Here is a 21,285-nt window from a genome sequence, read left to right as displayed (position 1 = left end):
GGAACAAAGAGCTTGAACAAAGAGCTTAAGTTAAGTTGAACAAAGAGCTTAAAAAAATGGAAAGTTAATGACATGCTTAGAAATTGTCTTCAGTGGTGTTTTAGGGGGCTATTGGGCTCAAGCTCCCCCCGAAATAAATTTGTTAGTTTTTCGCATTCAACGTACAACAATAATCCTTCTTACCATTTCTAAGAATGTCATTAACTTTCCATTTTTTTAAGCTCTTTGTTCAGAAATAATACTGTATTTGGCAAATTTCATTCCATGTAAGAACTGCGTCCTTTTGTTCTTTCTTTCGTCCTTTCTACTTTTCTGTTTCTTTTTCTTGATGTTATCTCTTTCGTTTCGCCTATCATACTTTATCGACCGTTGTCAGTTGTGATTCAAATCGGTCGTCATCAGTAACACCTAAACTAAGAGGAGTTGATAAGGGAAACTGGTGTTCCACACCAACTTGCGCGGGTATCAACATGACGGGACTTTAGTTATTATAACAAAGGAAAAATATACCGTTTAGTTATTTTTTAAAGAAGAAATATTTGAATTAAAGAAAATCAAAACGGGGGAATAATTAGCCCGGGAAATTAGGTAGGCCAAGATGATGCTTTCTTTTTCTTGTATGAATAGAATAAAGGGTTAGATTCACTCCTAAATTTTTGTACCATATCATATAGGATTTATCGGTCTGCAATTTTTGCCATTATAAATTTAATTTATGCATAAATTAAAATATATTTAATTCTCAAACTCAGGTGGGCAATTGCCCACTCCCTTCCCTGTGTTGGGCATAGCCCTTCGAAACAAAATCCTAAATAAGCCATTGGTTTTCTTCAACATTGGGAGGTGGGCATCTTTGAGGCTTATTCTAGGGAAGGAAGATGAAACTCATATTACGGTAGATGAATCTGAGGTGAAGCTGTTGTAGAGTATATTATATATTAGGCGATGTAGATGAAGTAGTAGTACATATCAGTATTACAAAACACTGCCGTGAACACATTCTGAGATCTGAATACATGCATATTTATAATTGGTATATTTCTAATTAGGCATCCACAAAGATCCACGTTAAAATTGTTTTATAATAATATAAATAATGACTTCCTCAAAACTACGAAGAAAGAATAACAATTATGTATGATGGAACAATACTCTTGTTTCAGCAAAATGATGAAAATTTCAATAGTATTACAGGAATCGTTGCAGAAATCTGACGCATGTCATATACTCTTTAGTTAACAGATGTAACCTTAAGGAGAAAAATATTACAGCAATTGAATTCTTTTCTTTGCTTAAGAAGCATCCCCTCTCAAAAGAAAAATTGGGACACGTGAAAATATGTAGGAACAAACCATGGTTCGACTAGCAGAGAAGAGAAAACGGGCAAAATTACGTTGGCTACAAAATCCGAATGAAATAACTACACAAAATTTCGTAGGCATCAGGGGGAAACTTTCGAAACTTTTACAACAAAGAAACGGGATTTTTTGAAAGCTAAAATTAAGGAACGTGAAAGATAATAGTAAAAATAAAAACATTTGAGACATGATAAAAGGGGTCAACGAATTTAGAAGAGGCTATCAACCTCCTCACTGACAGCATTTTAAATAGATGGAAAGATTTATTTGACGATTTGCTTAACACGCAGCCAAAAACTAATGTGCGTCGAGAAAGAGAGATACTCACCGCAGAACCGTATATTCCAGAACCCAACCGAATAGAGGTAGAAATCGCTATAAAGAAATTAAAGAAAAAGAAATCTCCGGGTGTAAATTAAATTCCGGCTGAGTTAATTTTAGCTGGAGGCGAAAACTTGTGCAACAAGATACTCAAACTCATCCTCCTTATCTGGAACAAGGAAAACTTGCCACAAGAGTGGAAAGAATCAATCATTGTTCCAGTTCACAAGAAAGGCGACAAAATTGACTGTAATAATTATCGAGGCATCTCTCTTCTGTCAACATCCTAAAAATCCTTTCAAACATTCTATTAGCAAGATTGAAACCATACGCAGATGAAATTATTGGGAATTGTCACTGCGGATACAGACGAAATCGATCAAGTAACGACCAAATATTTACCATTCGCCAAATATTCGAAAAGAAGTGGGAATACAATACCCGGGTATATCAACTATTTATTGATTTTAGAAACGATTACACGACTCGGTTAGGAGAGAAACATTGTACAACGTTCTTACAGAATTTGGAATACGGAAAAAGCTAATTAGATTAATTAAGGCATGTTTAAATGAATCCCAAAGTAAAGTCCGGGTAGGAAAATTTTTGTCCACGAGCTTTCACGTCGTAAATGGCCTGAAACAAGGAGATGCGTTATCCCCATTACTATTCAACTTTGTCCTGGAATACGCTATAAGGAAAATCAAAGATAACAACCAGGGCCTAGAGCTGAACGGTGTTCACCAAGTTATGGCGTACGCTGATGATGTAAATTTAATAGGGGATGATAGGAGAACAATAGAAAAAAATGCAGAGGTCTTATTAAACGCTTGCAGGGACATGGGTTTACAAGTAAATGCAGAGAAAACTAAATACATGGAAGTGCGTCGGGACCGTAATACGGCAAATTATGAATTCGTTGAAATATTAAATAATACTTTTGATAAAGTGGATACTTTCAAATATCTAGGATCAATATTAACAGACGAAAATCATATTCACGAAGAAATTAAATGTCGACTAAAAACAAGGAATTCGTGATATAATTCAGTTCAAAATCTCTTGTCATCGCGAATTCTATCGAAGAATTTGAAGCTTAAAATATATAAAATGATAATCATTCCTTTTGTTGTGTTTGGTTCCGAAACATGGTCGCTTACTCTTAGTGAATAACATAGACTGAAAGTATTTGAGGACAAGATCCTGAGACAAATATTCGGACCCAAGAGGAACAGGGATGGGGAATGGCAGAAACTTCATAACGAGGAACTACATAATTTATACGGATTACCAAACATGTTAGGGTCATCAAGTCTAGAAGGCTTAGGTGGGCACGTCATGTAGCTAGGATGGGAGAAAGTAAAAACGCTTTCAAAACGCTTGACTGAAAGACCAATCGGAAAACGATAATTAGGAAGACCAAGGCGCAGATGGGATGACAATATGAAGATGAATCTCGCAGAAATAGGAATGCAAAGTAGAAACTGGATCCAGTTGGCTAAGGATAGAAGTCAGTGGAGAGCTTTTGTGAACATGGCATTGAACTTTCGGGTTCCATAGGCCATAGTGTTAGTTAGCTTAAGAAGCATGAGTAGATTATTAGGCTGATACTACAAATAGATGAAATGTGCATTTACTGAAAAGATTGATTCTACTGTTGTTTAATATAAATTTAATAATTATATTTGAGTATAATTAAAACTTTTTTAAAACTCAAAAGGCAATAGCAACACCCTTTGAAAACCAGATATTTCATCAGACGTATAAATCTTTGTAAACAACTTGGTGAAAGGGAAAGTGTCTTGCCACAATCATATAAAAGGACTCACTTTTAACAACAAGTTAAGAATTGAAGATTCGAGTTGATTCGACAACGAAGGTTCTTCAAGGTTCCTTTCAAGAATGGCAGCACACTCTCCTAATCAATAAGTTGTCCTTTCTCTCCTAACTGCTTATTTGTTATGATGACATTTGCTATGCCAGATTGTTGGTAGGTCTTCCAACAACAGGTTTCACTTATAACTTACTACTGAGATTTATAATTTGTGTGATTAAATAGTACATTTGTTTTGAGAATGCAAATCTCAAGTTGGCTCCCATTTGTTAATGTGTTTGTTTGTAAGATATCTGCTAATGCTAATGGCACATATATATAATTAATTAAGTAGTCTCTATAACTGTGCCTATAATAGCGAAAAGGCAGAATGTGACTTTGTATTTTATTAATTTAGTATCAATATAACAAATCTGTTAACAGACCACATCACATAATAATTTTACATAATAGTAAGAGTAATAAAATTAATATAAAATATTTTTAAGAGACGAAATATGGCTCCCCGGCAGGGAATCGAACCCCGGTCTCCCGCGTGACAGGCGGGGATACTAACCACTATACTGACATTGGGTAATCTATATACTCTTCGTGTGCTAGGGGAGAGGAGGAGATAAGATTTCACATCAGGTTACGTCATGTACAGTCGCGCACCTTTATTTTCATTAAAAATGGAAAAGCCAAGGCAAACCAACTTCATCTGACCTTCCTTTGTGGCAGTCTGACACGAATCATCACACTTATCTGCAAAAAGCACTTTTCAAATCGGATTATTGGGAGAGCCTCCAGTTCCAATATTGGCGGGACATGTCCCCCCATTTCCCCGGAATTTGTGCCAGTACCTACAGCTGAGACAACTTTCCAGCATGAGGCTAGGGGTATATCCTCCTCTGGTATTTATTGTAATTTGTGCCCAAGTAGCGGAAGTGGAATAATACATATTGATGAGACTACTAAACGCACTATATCACGAAGTTCAGTTTGAAATACTACAAAATACGATTCTTAAAAAAAAGTGAATAAGCCAAGAGAGATCAATTTTATTTTACATTGCTTTGTGGCAGTCGGACACAAATCATCACACTTATCCCAAAAAGCACTTTTCACGTCAGATTATTGGAGGGGACAGTCCCCCCAGGTCCAAGATTGGGGGACATGTCCCCCTCGTCCCCCTGGGATTTGCGCCAGTGCACTAAACTCTGTTTTCGTTAGTGTAATAGAACCATGACATCTATCATGTAGTTTGATGCCTCGAAGTAAAAACATAAAAAATCCTAGTATTGGATATTATATTCATTTATTTACGTAATGCATAAAGAAAGAAAGAAGAAAAATAATTTCAACAGGACCAAAATTAATTCGTGCAATAAAGGATTAACTTCATTTTAACAATAAACTGATTTTTGTTTTCCATATATATTATGTTGTAGTGCAACATTACGACGGCGAAAGTTTAAGATCTCGTAACTCATCAAAACTAAACTTTTCAGAAGAGCAATAAAAACATTCTGTTTTTACCAGAAGAAATACGATACGAGGTTTTAAAAGGTTAGTTTTTCACGCTTTTTATTGGGTCTTCGTTTATGAACTTTTGCACACACGTAGATTTAGAAGTAGAAAATTGAATACAACCAAAATCTAAAATTCTATTTAAAAAAAGTAGAGATACAAGGTTTTGCACTTCCGATGTGGATTTTTCCTGGACAGCTGATCCGGGCAAAACAACACATTGGTGATAGAGTCTTTTGAGAAAATATTGGTCTCACTCCTACCTACAGAAGGCAAGAACATCACAATATAGATTATCACAAGATTAATTAGGAATAACACGCCGTTCTTTATTGAATTTCGCACGCCTGGCAAAGGGTTTTGGAAACAAATAACAAAGTTAAATTTGAAGGCGGTTACACAGGAACGTGATATTTGAATGACAATACAGTCAAATAGGGATAGCAAATACATTTATTAGCTTATCGACCCGGGTTGCGAAGCTGGATTCAATTCGTAAGTTATAGAACGTTATTACCCTTTACCTAACCCTAATAAATGCCCTTATGCAAAATGCGTACGTTTTGACCTCACCACTGGGCAGGGCACCCAAGAAAACCTCCGATACCAAAAATGAAGCATCTAAAAAAAAAAAATCTTTCTTCAAACTTTCTGCAAAATTTGTTCAACCTCAAACTTTTAACGCTCGTAATTCAAACACGCTTGCGATCAATGATTTCTCCGTTTGCGTGATTGTCTCATGTAAAAACGGAGTCAATTAAGCATAATATCGATATGAAATCAGACCGCGACCTTCCCTAGTAAATTATACCGGAAGTTTTCACAATGAATATTATGTAGATTGAAAGTAAGTAAACAACTATTTTCGTTCCAGAGAATAGAATTATTTATATTTTCATGAGAAAATTTCACAGCGGAAACTCACCACCTAAAGTCTTCGTGAGAAATACTGCATAATAATGCTTTATGCAGCAGATACCTAGTAGTATATAATAGATATAAGAAGACCTGAAAACTCTATTTGGGTAGACGTCTAGGAATTAACAAGAGAAAATCATATTGATAACTCAGTAAGAAGCAGCAGGAAAGACAATTTTCTTTCTTTCTTTCATTTTTCAAAACAGTGTTGTTGTAAGTATTTTTATTTTATCAATTTCAAGAGGATAGAAAAATGAGTATTATTGAGTAGTAGATTTAATTGGTACTACTGTCGCACACGAGCCCACAAATTTGCGTAAAGAAATTGGTTGCTTTACCAAGAAATAATGCTACTGCATTGTAACTGTGCAGGTTCTACATAATAATGTATGATTTCGGAGAGATTATACAATATGTCCTCCCCATATTTTTTATAAAATAGATGGGAGTAGAATTTTCACATACCCTTTGTATGTCCAGTATTCTTCGATATGGTATTTTATTATTGTGTACTCTTACCTTCGAGTGACGGTAGGCCGTAGGAGAGCAGAAATTATGGTGATCGTGAAAACAATCGAAATCAAATCAACAGATTTACACGTTTCGTGGCTTCCATATGCCGAAAATAGTTTTATTGTGCGTGTATTTCTGTGCATTCGTTCATTCACTTGTCCCGATTTATACAGACTCGCCTAGAAGCATTAGTGTTCAACGTATCCAGACTGAGGTTCAAACTTAGGCTTTTTAAAGATCCTCTAAAGGCATCTTTCAAATATTATGCCTGCCCTCAGAACAAAGGTGATTTATTAAAGAGTGGAAATCAAAATTTCTGATTTCCTCGATAATGGATCGGATAATTTAATTTATATTTCATAAATCAATATGCCATATGGGTCATTCCATGTCAAATCATCTAGAACACTGTGCTTCAATATCTCAGATTCTCTTCAAAATTTTTTCATACATAAATACCAATGAAATTATGCTTAATTATTTTTTTTCGATTTTTTGGATGAGAAATGGACCGGGGAGAAATTTTAGAAAAATGTGAATTTTTGCGCCCATTTCACTTTCTGGCACTCAGCATCATAGAACTGAAATTACCAAAACTTCCTCATTTTTGAAGTTATTGAGCTCATCCAGATATCAACTGAAAGCTTAAGTTTTGCTCTTTCAGCAGATTAAAATGTCTTAAAATGCAGATTAAAATGCAGATTAAAATTAACTTTGCAAAAGATTAAAATGTCAAACATTAATGGGCATAGAAAACAAATTTTAGGGCTTTTTACAAACTGTGCCATTGCTCGAAAGTTACAACTATGAAACTTTTGAAACTTTTTTGTACATTCATCTTAACACGTGCATGGTATGGTTAAAAAGTAAAGAGGGTGTTTTTTGTACTTTTGTAATTATACTTTTTGTAATTGTAAGTTACTCGTAAGTTACGACTATGAAACGTTTGAAACTTTTCAAATAGAATCATCTTAGCACATACATGTTATGGCTAAAAAATAAAAAAAAAATTATAAAAATACAAAAAAAAAGAAAAAAACTCCACCAGAAAGTGAAATTGGCGCAAAATTCACATTTTTAAAAAAATTTCTCCCTGGCCCATTTCTCATCCAAAAAATCGGAAAAAAAATAATTTAGCATTATTTCATTGGCATTCATGTATGAAAAATTTTTGAAGAGAATCTGAGACATTGAAGCACGGTCATGTTTTAAAATTATGTGATTGGCATGGAATGACCCATATACATCCCTAAAATACATTGTAAGTCATTTTTCTAGAATAAATACAAATGGGATAGTTTAGTCACTGGTGTCATTCAAATAATTTAGCAACCAGTTCTATGATCAATATAGTAGGTAGACTTAGTATTATTATTATTATTATTATTATTATTATTATTATTATTATTATTATTATTATTATTATTATTATTATTACTGTATGATTATATTATTATTGTTATTTATTCCAATATTACTAGCAATGGTAACGAGGATTACGCCATATAGTATATGGCTTAACGTTAATATTTTGAATATTGATTTTTAAAAACATAGTTCTAGTGGATTAGTTTTCTTTCGTAAGTTCTGGATCTGGAGATGAAAAGGCAATTTTAATAACCACTTCGAGCGAACCAGTGCGAACCACCTGAATACCACAACTGAGTTTAGTTTATTCTTAAAGTAAATTATTTTTCCCACCATTTTCTCAAAAACTGCTGGAATTATTTTATTCCTATTTCGTAAATATACAGGATGTTTCAAGACAACACCGACAACATTTGGGAAGTGATTCCTCACACCAAGATAAGACAAAAAGTATAAACCAACCTAGGTGCACAAATCCTTCCTCTCGGAGTTATAGGCTGCCAAAAACATGAGAAAAAGGAACTTTAAAATCCAAAGCTCCAAAACTGTGGGGCCTACCATAGTCCTTTCAAGACTTCATTTAGGAACTAGTACGTGCCCTATCCAAATATCCAAGTTTCACAATGCTGAGATACTTTCGCAACAATTTTTACAGAGATAGTTGATGAGTAATTCAAATTATGTACCCGTAGCCGAACTGCTGCGTGAGAATCTTTAAATTTTGAAGAATTTATTTTTGGAAAGCACACATATTAGTTCCTTACAAGGGAACATTCCGATTTGATGAATTGAATTGCTGAAAATGAGTGAACACTGGATTCAGCACCAAAAGAAACGGAGATAAAGATGGTGTTTAGTGGAAGACTGTATACATGGTGGGAGATAAGTGAAGGCAAACTGTGAAGATAGAACTAGAAAATGTCTAGAAATGCCATGTTAATTTTGAAACGAGTAGAGAGATTTAGGTCAAATATTGGATATGAGGAATGCATGTAGAGCTCCACCGAATAGAAGTAATGTGAATCATGGGGGACATCTGAAAAATCGTCATGTTGGAATTAGCTCAAGAAGAATATACGGGAAAGGGGTCATGTGACATATGGCCCTTGACACATATCGTCTATTGAAATCAATAGTGGCCGATACAGTTTGAGACCTCTGTTTAATTGGAACTGTTATGAAACTTAAGAATGGTTGTGTGGCTGATACGAAAATGGAGACAACAGTGAACACATTTGAAAAACGATAAGATGGACAGTCGAGCTCAATTGACAGATGTCATAAATGCGTCAGATGTTGTTTGCAAATCTCCAGTTTTGTAGAAACCATATCTAATCATAGCTTGCAACCTTGGTGCTATAAACTGGAAGTGGATGAGTGATGCAAGTTAATAGTCTTCCCGTTGTCATATTTTGAAGTCAGATGACAGAAAAGTGGTGTCTGTTATATACTTTACGAAATTTTTATACGGACGGGAATAACATACAACGATTGTGTAGGTGACGTGCAACTATCACGAATAAGGAGTCAGGTAAGTTCAAGATTGTCCGGTTTCTGCACCAACTCTTCACCTTTATTGCTTTTCCGTGAATCAACGAGGAGCAGCAGATTTATCTGTTCTATAGAAGGCCAGGAAACGTCAGTCATGAACTCTTTCAGATTGTCCTTGATCATGTTTCCACTTTTACCATCACATGAACGAATATTGGGTGAATCAGGACGTTTGTTCGCTGGAAAGTTGCCTCATTCACACTTGTGGTAGTTCCTCATTCACGTCACCTTTACGACAATGTTGATACCCGTAAACTAGAGTGCTCCGTCGACATGCTTTTAACAGGGTTGTCGCTGGTTTCAGAAAGTCGTCCAGTGGCTCGAGGAACATGCAATTATGACACACAATGTCCTTTTTTTTTTTAAAGAAATCTTCCGGTTATTGGCTCCGAATTACGTAGTGTACTACCAGCTCCTCATATGTACTACAACAATGCTTTGAAGGAAAGATAAAACCTTCTACAAGAAATTCAGTTATCAAAACATATGCATTAAGAGACCATCGATGCCTCTAATTCTTGTTACTGTTGAATAGGGTGGAGAGGTTTGCACTTTTGTTGGAAATTCGATGACGGCTAGTGCGGAAAAGGTACCATTAGTGGCACCGACCTTACTGATTTTTTATTTTATTATTTTTTTTTTTTTTTTGACAACCCCTTACTCTACCCCAGTTCAAAATGACCTTCTGGCGAATCCTGCAATAGTTTTAATACACAAATACGTGCATACGTTACATTAAGTATTGAATAAAATCATTATCTATTATTTTGAAATTACAATAGAGATTAATTTCTGTTTGTGAAACACTAAAGGGGGACCTGAGAATCTATAAATTGTATTAATGCTTTGTATTTGAATGAATGACGTAATATATATATATATATATATATATATATATATATATATATATATATATATATATATATATATCAAAGTGTGTGTTAAAGGCACACTATCGTTATTTTTTGTTTATTAAAAAAATAACTCGTAAGAGATTTGTTGATTAATTGTTACCAATGTTCTAGATAAGGATCTCAACTTCCTTCTCCAAACATTAAAGGTACTTCTATATATACACTTCGTATTCATTAAACCAAATTTTGGTAAATGTAAAGCAAGAATATCATACTCTCCCTCCTTTTTCTTTAAACACCGATTCTGGCCAAGCCTGCAACAAGCCACAGAAGTTTTGGAGGTTGGAACATACATATGTTAGGAGGAACATAAGGACGGAAAAACTTTAAAGCGCTCTACATTATTAATGATTCAGATCTTGTAAGCGTGGTGACCATAATTTTCATTATGTTCCTCCAATCTAGCCACCGACTCTAATAATAATAATAATAATAATAATAATAATAATAATAATAATAATAATAATAATAATAATAATAATAATAATAATAACTTTGGTAAACTGGCAAAATTTTAGTTCATCTAAGTATAGCCTTTGTTCTAGTGAGGAAGAACGCAGTTTTATTTAACCTTATTATAATGTGAATTACTTACATTATCTTTTGACGTTCAACAGTAGGGTGGAGCGTTTTGCACTTTTATTGGAAATTCGATGACGGCTAGTGCGGAAAAGATGCATCGACATTACTGACTTTTTTTGGGGAGGGGGTAACTCCTTATCCTGCCCGAACTGACAAGTTTTTTAAGTGTTTAGTTAGGCAACACTCACAACACCAATGACAGAAAAGCTACTTGTGGTCGTTTTTAGTTACCTGATGGCTATAATACAATTATTTTATTAAAACAAACTTGTAGCAATGCCAGTAAATAATTTTAAAATGTTTATGAGTCAAAGTAAAGCCATATAAGCTCAGTTGTTGGAATTAATGCCCAGATTTTTGTTTGGAATGCCACGTTAACGATGATTATAGGCATAGCTCTTGATATAACACGATTTGTTTTTGGCAACTCTTCGCTTGTTATGTACACCGACAGCAAATGCCATCTAGTGGCAGGCTACACAACTTCGTGGTTGCTTACTTTGGCCACGCTCTTCGAGCATCGTCTCAACGTCCGGCTCGGTCCAGAAGATTCGCGCACCTCTCGCTCGCCTCGTTGGCTCCAGAACCTATGCCGACGTTTCTAGAATATTCTCGCTTGAAGTTCGGTAGTGGTATACATATTGCGTACTTCAGCCAACCAATCCAACAGGCCAGTTTATTGATGCTTAAGCTTTAACGGTTTTAGTTTGCTACTGTTTCTGTTAAGACAGAGAGTTTGTGCGTTGTACCTAAAGTTACAGTCTTCTTAGTGCGATACGATTGAGAGACATTTTGTATACTTTGGTTTCCAAGTTAGGAAGCAATGGAAAGCAAGATGAAGAAAAAGCCTCATAGCAGACCAACGTGGTAAAATGTGAAACGAGGCTTATTTGGCAGTCTAAGTGAAATGTGTGAAGTGCAGTTACCCACATACCCGGACGTTATGCGACATTATCATTGGTTTCGAAGTGGTTTAAGTGGTGACGAAAATGTAACTAAATTACCAGTGACTGACTGACAGTTGTACATATTTGGCGTAAAGCAAGCATTCCTGTGAATTCAGAAAAGAGAGTTTTTGAAATGCTGAAAACATTTTATAAGTGTCGCACCAAGGAAAAACATTTCAGTCAACAAGGACAAGAAGCAACACTTCGTGCAGGTTTTGTTGCACACGCGGAAAAGTCTCTTTTTGATATTGCGTCTTGAAAATATAAAACCGCCGAAGATTGCAACTGTGAGAGGACATGCAAGATTCCGAAACGAGAATTCAAGTTTCTTTTGGACCAGAGAACATCACGGAAAATGAGCATTGGTAACATTGACGTCCGAACAAGCAAATCTCTGTCAAAGATGTTTTCCCGTAAAGTGAGCAGATTTAATGGGCAGACAACCAAGAAAGACGCTGGAAGTGTTGAAACAAGTCCATCAATTAGTGGGATTAGGCATAGGCACAGGTCAAAGATACTGGCATCGTCAGGGAAATCCAGAGAAGCTGTGGAAGCAGGAAGCACGTCGGGATCCGACTTCGTGGCGCGTCGTAAAAGAAAACCACCTAAAGCGCATCTGTCTTCAAAATAGAGCGGAGGCAGCGTTTTAAACTGGAGCTTCGGACAGACAGGTTGCTTTGATCGCTTCTGCCATACTTCAGGACGCGAGACTCGTAACGCCAGAGGACAAAAATCTTGTTGACAGATCTAAGGTACGAAGAGGAAAAAATAAACTGGGTGAGAAAATCCAGAAAGAAAAGGCTCACCTAGGCCGGGCGATTATAAGTATCTACTTTGACGGAAAAAATGATGCAACTCTTGTGCAAGAAAAAATTAACGACAAACTACGAAGATGAAAGGTTACAGAAAAGCATATCACAGTTCGATTGGAGCCCGGTTCAGAATACTTGGGTCATGCCACACCTAAGTCAGGCACTGGCAAGGATATTGCCGACTCTATATTGGAGCTTTTAGAGAAGAACCAGTACGACGTGTCAAATCTTGAGACAATCGGCAGCGATGGTGAAGCCACGAACACAGGATGGGATAACGGCGTGATAAGTCAGATACAAAGATCCCTAAGAAAGGAACTGCGGATTTTCATTTGCCTTCTTCATACCAACGAGTTGCCATTTCGACACCTGGTTACCAAATTGGATGGTGGGACGACGGGACCCAAGGATTTTTCCGGCCCATCGGAAAGTAATTAAAGGATTGTGAGCGTTCACCGATCGTCTCCTTTACACCCATTTCCGTGGAATGGGTGTCTGAAATGGAAAAACCAGATGGCTTAAGCAGCGACCAGAATTATCTCTTTGAAATTTGTAAGGCTGTTGCTACAGGAATGTGTACTACTGATCTAGCAAACAGAAAACCAGAACCATTATCACATTCACGATGACTTACATTGGCTTGTAGGATGCTTTGCCAATAAATCAGTACTGATAAACTTAGTTCAAGTTTGTGTCTACTTTGCCAGTACATTGTTAAAGTATACGCTTCCATCTGGTTTTCAATACGGCGAAATCCTTCGTGCAAAATGGACGTCATGCATCTGTTTAGCATAGTTAAGCTATCACGTTTTCTGCTAGCAAATCTACAACACATAGTTCATTCTGTTCTACAAACAAACAGATACTATGTTCATCATGAAAATCTGCTGATAGCGATGACAGCAGATAAAAATCCGCATATTCGAACGTTAGGCTGGAGAAGAAAAAAGTGCTGCAAACAGAACACTCCGAGATCAAGCCGCCCACGTGACTTCATTGTTCCGAAATTAAACTTTACAGCTGAAAATTACTACGACATGATTAATTGGCCTAAATGTCTAACAGAGCCGCCTATCACACGAAACATAACGGATCAACAGCTTGAAGAAAATATCCGAACTTCAGCTACTCTAACAACAACATTTCCTTGCCATAGTCAAACTGTGGAACACACAGTGAAGCTGGTGTCCGAGGCAGCGTCGAAAAAGTGCGGCCAGAACGGAAGAGATATCTACGTTAGAGCCAAACTGAAGTCTACAACAAGAATGACCCACTTCGAGACCAAGAAGAACTACGTGGCATAAGATCAAATGTCAACGTATGCCTACTGGCTGGGTGCGTGGGCGGAACTCGATATGCAACCATCTTTCCGTGGTGAGTTCTGGGTTATTTTGCGTACAGAGCAAAATAAGCGAAGAGTTACACAAAGAAAACCGTGTTATAACAAGGGGTATGCCTATAATCATCATTAAGGTGGCATTCCAAACAAAATCTGGACATTAATTCCAACAACTGAGCTAATATGGCTGTACTTTGACTCATAAACATTTTAAAATTATTTACTGGCATTAATACAAGTTTGTTTTAATAAAATAATTGTATTAAAGCCATCAGGTAACTCTAAAAACGACCACAAGTAGCTTTTCTGTCATTGGTGTTGTGAGTGTTGCCTAACTAAACACTTAAAAAACTTGTAGAGCGCTTTAAAGTTATTCCGTCCTTATGTTCCTCCTAACATACGTATGTTCCAACCCCCAAAACTTCTGTGGCTTGTTGCGGGCTTGGCCAGAATCGGTGTTTAAGGAGAAAGGAGGGAGAGTGTGATATTCTTGCTTTACATTTACCAAAATTTGGTTTAATGAATACGAAGTGTATATATAGAAGTACCTTTAATGTTTGGAGAAGGAAGTTGAGATCCTTATCTAGAACATTGGTAACAATTAATCAACAAATCTCTTACGAGTTATTTTTTTAATAAACAAAAAATAACGATAGTGTGCCTTTAACACACACTTTGATATATATATATATATATATATATATATATATATATATATATATATATATATATATATATATATTACGTCATTCATTCAAATACAAAGCATTAATACAATTTATAGATTCTCAGGTCCCCCTTTAGTGTTTCACAAACAGAAATTAATCTCTATTATAATTTCAAAATAATAGATAATGATTTTATTCAATACTTAATGTCACGTATGCACGTATTTGTGTATTAAAACTATTGCAGAATTCGCCAGAAGGTCATTTTGGACTAAAAGCATTAGCAGTGGCAGATAGGAATTTATTTTTCTGTCTTCTCTCCCACTTCCCTCGGGAAGTTAGGTGTTGAACGTGTGCAAAGTTAGAAAGTTGGCTTCTGTTCATGATTTACATAACAATTCATGAAAATGTGTCTGTGTCTTCTGGAGTGGCTTTTCCTAATAGATGATCTCTGACGTCACAGCATTCTTTTGCTTTCTCAATAAGCCACACGTAGAGAGGAAGGACCTATCGGGTAATCTAACGTAAACACAAGACAGTAGTGACAAGCATAGAACAACAACGATCATGTCGTTGATAGATCTTCAAGCATATTAATCCTGGATCGATAGTTACGCATATAGTATCAATAGTTGGTCACTTTATTCTCGTACTTACAAATTGTGTTTCTTCCTGCTTTCTCCAGGCTGTAATAAATGTAATACTACATCGTACATCTGTCAGTTGCGAAATACTGTTTCACAGAATCACGACGCGGTGTTTCTGACAAGACGCGCCACGCAAAAGACAAGATTTGAAGCTCTCTCGTCTCGAAAATATGCTGTAAAAGTGTTGTATATATATATATATATATATATATATATATATATATATATATATATATATATATATATATATATATAATTCTTGTAAAGGTGTCATTCGATCATATGATAAAAATTTAACACTAATTTCTGAATAGAACTGATGCTTCTGTTTTCTCGAAGACGAAAATCAACTCCAAAGAAACAGCTCCTAATTTATTTTGTGAAAGATCCATTTTTAAAATATATATATATATATATATATATATATATATATATATATATATATATATATATATATATATATATATATATAAAGTAGAAAAAGCTTGATCTATCTTCGAGGTATCATTAAAATAATCCGAGAAAAAATACCACTCTTTTATTTACTAGAGGTTCCATACAAAATCCTGATTAGTGGTCATTGATATATCTGAGGCTAGTGCTATAGCAATTCTGTGGGTAGTCTTCTCTTTTGCAATATCGAAACTGAAAATTAAGTTTTGAAAAAGCTAACAAGCAGGCTTTCAATTCGAGATCTCCTATAGGGATATTTCCAGTATTGAAAGAGATGTTGAATTCCAAATCAACTAAGGAACCTAAACTGTTTTTAAATTAACAAAGAAATTCGTCGGAATAGAAATGTCAATCCAATATAGTAAAAAAGGAGATGTCATAGAGAGTGCTGAGAGTATCGTTTTTCTTTTATAGCACATTATTATTTCTTTGTTATAAGGGCAAATTACTGACTTATATTTATATAAAGCATCGAACACCAATTAGCAGAAAATTGCAAGTGTGACACGCTTATTTTTAAAATTCAGAAAGGACATAAGTATGGAATAAGATATTTCGGAAGTACGTTTACGTACCAGTTTTTGTTTCTTTGTTGGCTTGTTTTGTCAATAAAAGGCATAAAAAAAACAGTAAAAATGCTAGTTTTGCTTCCTTTAATGATGCTCTTTAAGCTAATAAGCGGATGATTAATGAACAAGAATGATTATGAAAGAGTTGGTAGTTACCTGAATTGGTAGGAAATGAAATAACCCAATAAAAATGGACGAACACTATGTTACAAAGCGAGAACTTACATTCACTGAGATTAAACCATGGATATATCTAGGAGAAGGCGCTAAAATAATAATAATAATAATAATAATAATAATAATAATAATAATAATAATAATAATAATAATAATAATAATAATAATAATAATAATAATATCTTACACTTACGAATTTTTACTGGACTCGACAGTGACATAAATACATAAAGTTGGGGATATGATGGCCCACTGGTAACCTGTTATGCTGTAGTCGAGCTGTCGAGATGTTTGATTGATGTTGTGGGATAAAACCCACTGGAGATTCTAGTCGCTCTAAAGAGTATGGAGAATATTAACTGTCTTGATGTTTCCGTATTCGTGTCCTTGTCGGCTCTAGTAGTCATGAGAAATATACGAAAGAGAAAATATGAATCGAAAACTGATTTTGTTTGAAAGAAAAGTTCTAGAACCCCTCACCTGATGGTTTAATTCGAGGTCATATGAATTTGTCATCGACATCGTATCAGTGAAGTCTCTCTTTTCTCCGCACATAATTAATCCATCAATTCTTTTATAATCAATGCTTTTATGAATCAATGATCTTTTCTCCGCACACAATTAATCCATCAATTCTTTTATAATCAATGCTTTTATGAATCAATGATCTTTTCTCCGCACATAATTAATCCATCAATTCTTTTATAATCAATGCTTTTATGAATTAATGATCTTTTCTCCGCACATAATTAATCCATCAATTCTTTTATAATCAATGCTTTTATGAATCAATGATCTTTTCTCCGCACACAATTAATCCATCAATTCTTTTATAATCAATGCTTTTATGAATCAATCATCCATCATCATGGTTGTAACCTCAAAAGGTTACAACTATGGGTGCAAAACTAGAAAACTTTATTTCATTTTTTGATTTTCAGTTATTCTTTTTATTTTGTTGAGAAATAAGCTAATACGTGAACATACCTGGATCCATTTTATGAAATACAAATATATTTTTGCAATCTTTAAAATTATTTTGTCATATAGATGCATTATGTCAAATATTTTAGGGGGCAAAGTAAGTAGCAAAATATTGCAATTATTATTTAACTACACTAAGAGAAAAACGTATGTGGAGTACATAAAAACGTATGTTACATTTTGTAAACCCTGTAGCTTTTGGACTTAACGTACAGTAAACGTATAACTGAAAAATTCTATTTTATACGTAGTTTCCAAATAAGTGTTCCGAATAAACGTACTTTTCGTACGAACGAAACAACTGCATATAGGCGGTCAGGATCTCACACATAATATGGATATATGTAATATATAACTGACGTTTGTAACATACCTGCCATATGTATAGAGTATTCGAAAGACTGTTAGATGTCATACATCTTGCAAAAGCATTATGTAATATATAAGCAGGAGAAAGGGCAGTGCGCATGTAGCATATGGATAACGTATGCTCCGTATTGATTTTTGTTGTAACTCTAAGGATTCCGTATATTTGTACAATATACACAGTAAAAATGGTTGTGTTAATTCGACTCAAATTTAACACAGGACAGTGGTTCCAGCATGACTATCACTATGCGGTATTAATTCAACACACACTCCGCTGTGTTAGCGTTTAACACACAACCGGTGTTGAGCGATGTTAAATTCGGATCTGTGTTAATATTTTCGGTGTTGATTCGACACAATGTCAGGGTCGGTAGTCTGGGGAGAAGTGTTAAGTGTTACTTGTGGCGGTGTTGCACCAACACGAAGAAAGTAACACAGTGTGTAGTGTGTTAATTTTCTGTGTTAATATTACTCATATAAAGTATTAATATAACACAGTCTCTGCATTATTTCAACACACAATCTGTGTCATAATTCAAGGTGAAAGCCATATAAGTAACACCGTTTTTGTGTTAATTCAACATTCCCTGTGTTAAAATTCAAGGTCAAACCACCAGATTAACACCGTTTATGGTGTTAGTTCGATTCCAGTTCTGTGTTACTACGACACCTATTTGGTTGTTAAAAATAACTCCGTTGCAGTGTTGATGGAACCACTTTTCTGCGTTGATAAAGCTTGTGCATGCTTACAATTACCGAAGATTCTACTTTTAAAATAAGAATAAAAAACTACAGAACACTTCATTTAGAAAATCTTCATAAACATTTTTTGTCGTCTTCACCAACACTTATTGTGAAGTATTTCTTGGTGGTTCGAAACACAACCTTCACCAACAACTTGTTCAAGAATGATAGGAAGCTCTTAGCTATATCCTTATGTTTGCCTCTTAATCGTGTTTCTACTGGTTTTCCGCCATTTTTGAAACACAGTCCCCGGTGTTGACCGGTGAGCTCTAGTGCAGTGTAGAAGTGACACAGTAAGATGATATTGTTTCTCGCTGTTGACATATTTCTTCAGAAACATTATGTAAAACCATTGAAAACACATCGAACGGGTTGCACGTTGAAATTTTGCGAATACCTGGATTAGTTTAAGCACTTCTTTCTACTAGTTTGACTGTAGCTTCAGTACCTAAGCCTTTCTAATTAGATGGCCAGCATATTTGGGAATCACGCAGAGAACAACACCGAAGATTCTACACTTGTGTTAATTTAACACACAGGCTGTGTGTCATTTCAAGCCGACATTTGACACACAACTCCCAATGGAGAGTGAGTTGTTCTAACCACCTGTTTGTGATATATTTTAACACAATTGTGTTAACACATAGACATGTCGTTGAAATAACACAATGATTTTTTTTACAGTGTATCACTTGATTTTATTCACTCTCATTTTACTTTGAATCACTCTTCTCTAAATCCGTGTTTAGAGAGATGAGGGTATGAGATTATGTTGAACAATTTTGAAAATTATTTAAAATGCTATTTTAATTGAGGATTTTGCTTGAAATTATAGTCTTCAACATTTCTCTTGGATATCGCCTTGATCCTCCATATCAATCGAATTATTTGATAAAATTTAAGATATTTCGAATAAGAGAATTAATTCACATATTACTTGACATTTACATATTTTACTTGCATTCGTAAATTTCAGATATCACTATGATAAAATCTGTTTTTGAACTAAAACGAAAAATCAAACCTGTTATTATACCCTAGTTTCTTGTCTTTGCAAGTCCTGTTGAAGAATTTGAAGCTTGAAACATATAAAACGACAATTATATATTTTGTGCAGTATGGTTCCAAACCATGTTCTCCTACTTTGGAATAAGAATGCGGGTTAAATAAATAAAATCTGTGGCGATCATTCGGACCCAAGAAGGACGAGAATCGGGAGAAAGAAAGTAGGAAAGCTTTCAGAATTTTTACTGGAAACTCCATTGCGAAAGAAAAAAATAAAAGAAAAAAACAAATGCAGATGGGAGGATAATATTAAGATATATCTCACGAAGTTGAAACTGAGTCTAGATAACTAAGGAGAAACGTCAATGGAGAGGTTGTGTTAATGTGACATTGAACCTCTGGGCTTCATAGGCCATAGACTTTCTTGGCTAATTACATTATGTCTAGAGAAACGTCATCGTCTCTTTTTATACAGAAAAAGGTTTAGAAATAATGAATAATAATTATATAGTTTACTTACGTATTTTGGCGTCAAGAGCAGATTGTATTTTTTTCGTTGTTTTTTCATCAGTAATAGGTGATAAGTCATTATTTGCTAATTTTTCCAAATCCATTACTAATTGCAAGGCGTCATTTGATATTATATTATTAGTTTTCCGATAGTTTACGATATATGTATATATTTTATCCAAAAATTTATATATGTCCATTTCGAGAACAGTTATGCTAAAAAATTTCATAATTTTGGGGAACAATGATATGCCGAGAAAACCAAAAATCCTGCGCAGAGTTGGATGTAATATTCTTGATGTTACTTTGTGAATATCCGCATGAAACTGGGAGTTTTCAGTCCACTTAATCCCACAAGCTGCAAATAATATTATTCCTATCGTGTACCGTCTTATGGTGCTTTCAACGTCAATTTCTGCAATATCTTCTTGGGATGATTTTACAATAATATCTGCTAGCATTTCACCGCACTTATTTAAAGTTGGTACCATATTTTTCACTTTAGCAATCGTGAATCCTGGAGTAATACTTTCGCGATAAAATTTCCACTTTTCATCTTTCATCCAAAATAGCATTCTTGGTATCAGTGGGTCAATGTCTTCTTCAGGAGCAAATGCATTGTTTGTAAAATATTCGGCGCCATCTTTAACAAACATAGTCTTTAGGACTTCAGGGTCTCGAACACCAAACAAAGGATATCGTAGATAAAATAATCCAACGTATGGATGTCCCCTTCCTTCCTGATATAATTCATAACACTGTTGTCCTAAATTTGATTTAAATAGCACCAAATTCTTAACATTGCCAAATAACAGTGAAGGTTTGAAATAATATACCCCGCGTTTCTCCCAGTAGTCGTAATTCCATGTAAGGTAGATGTAAATGGCAATCAATAGTATTGTGGCAGTCACAAAATAAAGTGGAATGTCCATTTTCTCCATTCTTGAATGAACTATGGCATTATTTCCAAAATTTCAACTCCTGAAACACAAAGAAAAAAGCGTAAAGAAAATTTCTCTCGAATAACTAGGATTCAAAAAGTTAGTACACAAAATTTAAAATTAATTTAATATATATGGGTTTGTTTCGAATCTTAAATACACTGTACTCGTATATTGAGTGTAAAAAATTACTTTTTATTGAAACAGAGAATTCCTGGTCCTTAATTAATGGTGTCCCAAGAATATGTTTCG

General features: G+C 34.8%; 1 protein-coding gene across 1 annotated transcript in view; it reads right to left on the bottom strand.

Moving 5' to 3' along the window:
• Positions 1–21,072, bottom strand: part of LOC145668600 (cytochrome P450 6k1-like) — a 51,753-nt gene extending 30,681 nt beyond the window's left edge. Inside the window, exon 1 of the mRNA XM_081736628.1 lies at positions 20,103–21,072. Within this exon, the coding sequence (XP_081592754.1) occupies positions 20,103–21,033 (931 nt within the window). The 5' untranslated portion in view covers positions 21,034–21,072. The remainder of the gene's footprint in view (positions 1–20,102) is intronic.
• Positions 21,073–21,285: the final 213 nt, after the last annotated feature.

This window comes from Thermobia domestica, chromosome 13, assembly GCF_964235325.1.
Source record: "Thermobia domestica chromosome 13, izTheDome1.hap1.1, whole genome shotgun sequence".
Classification (NCBI taxonomy): domain Eukaryota; kingdom Metazoa; phylum Arthropoda; class Insecta; order Zygentoma; family Lepismatidae; genus Thermobia; species Thermobia domestica.
This window is presented reverse-complemented; position numbering and strand designations above follow the sequence as displayed.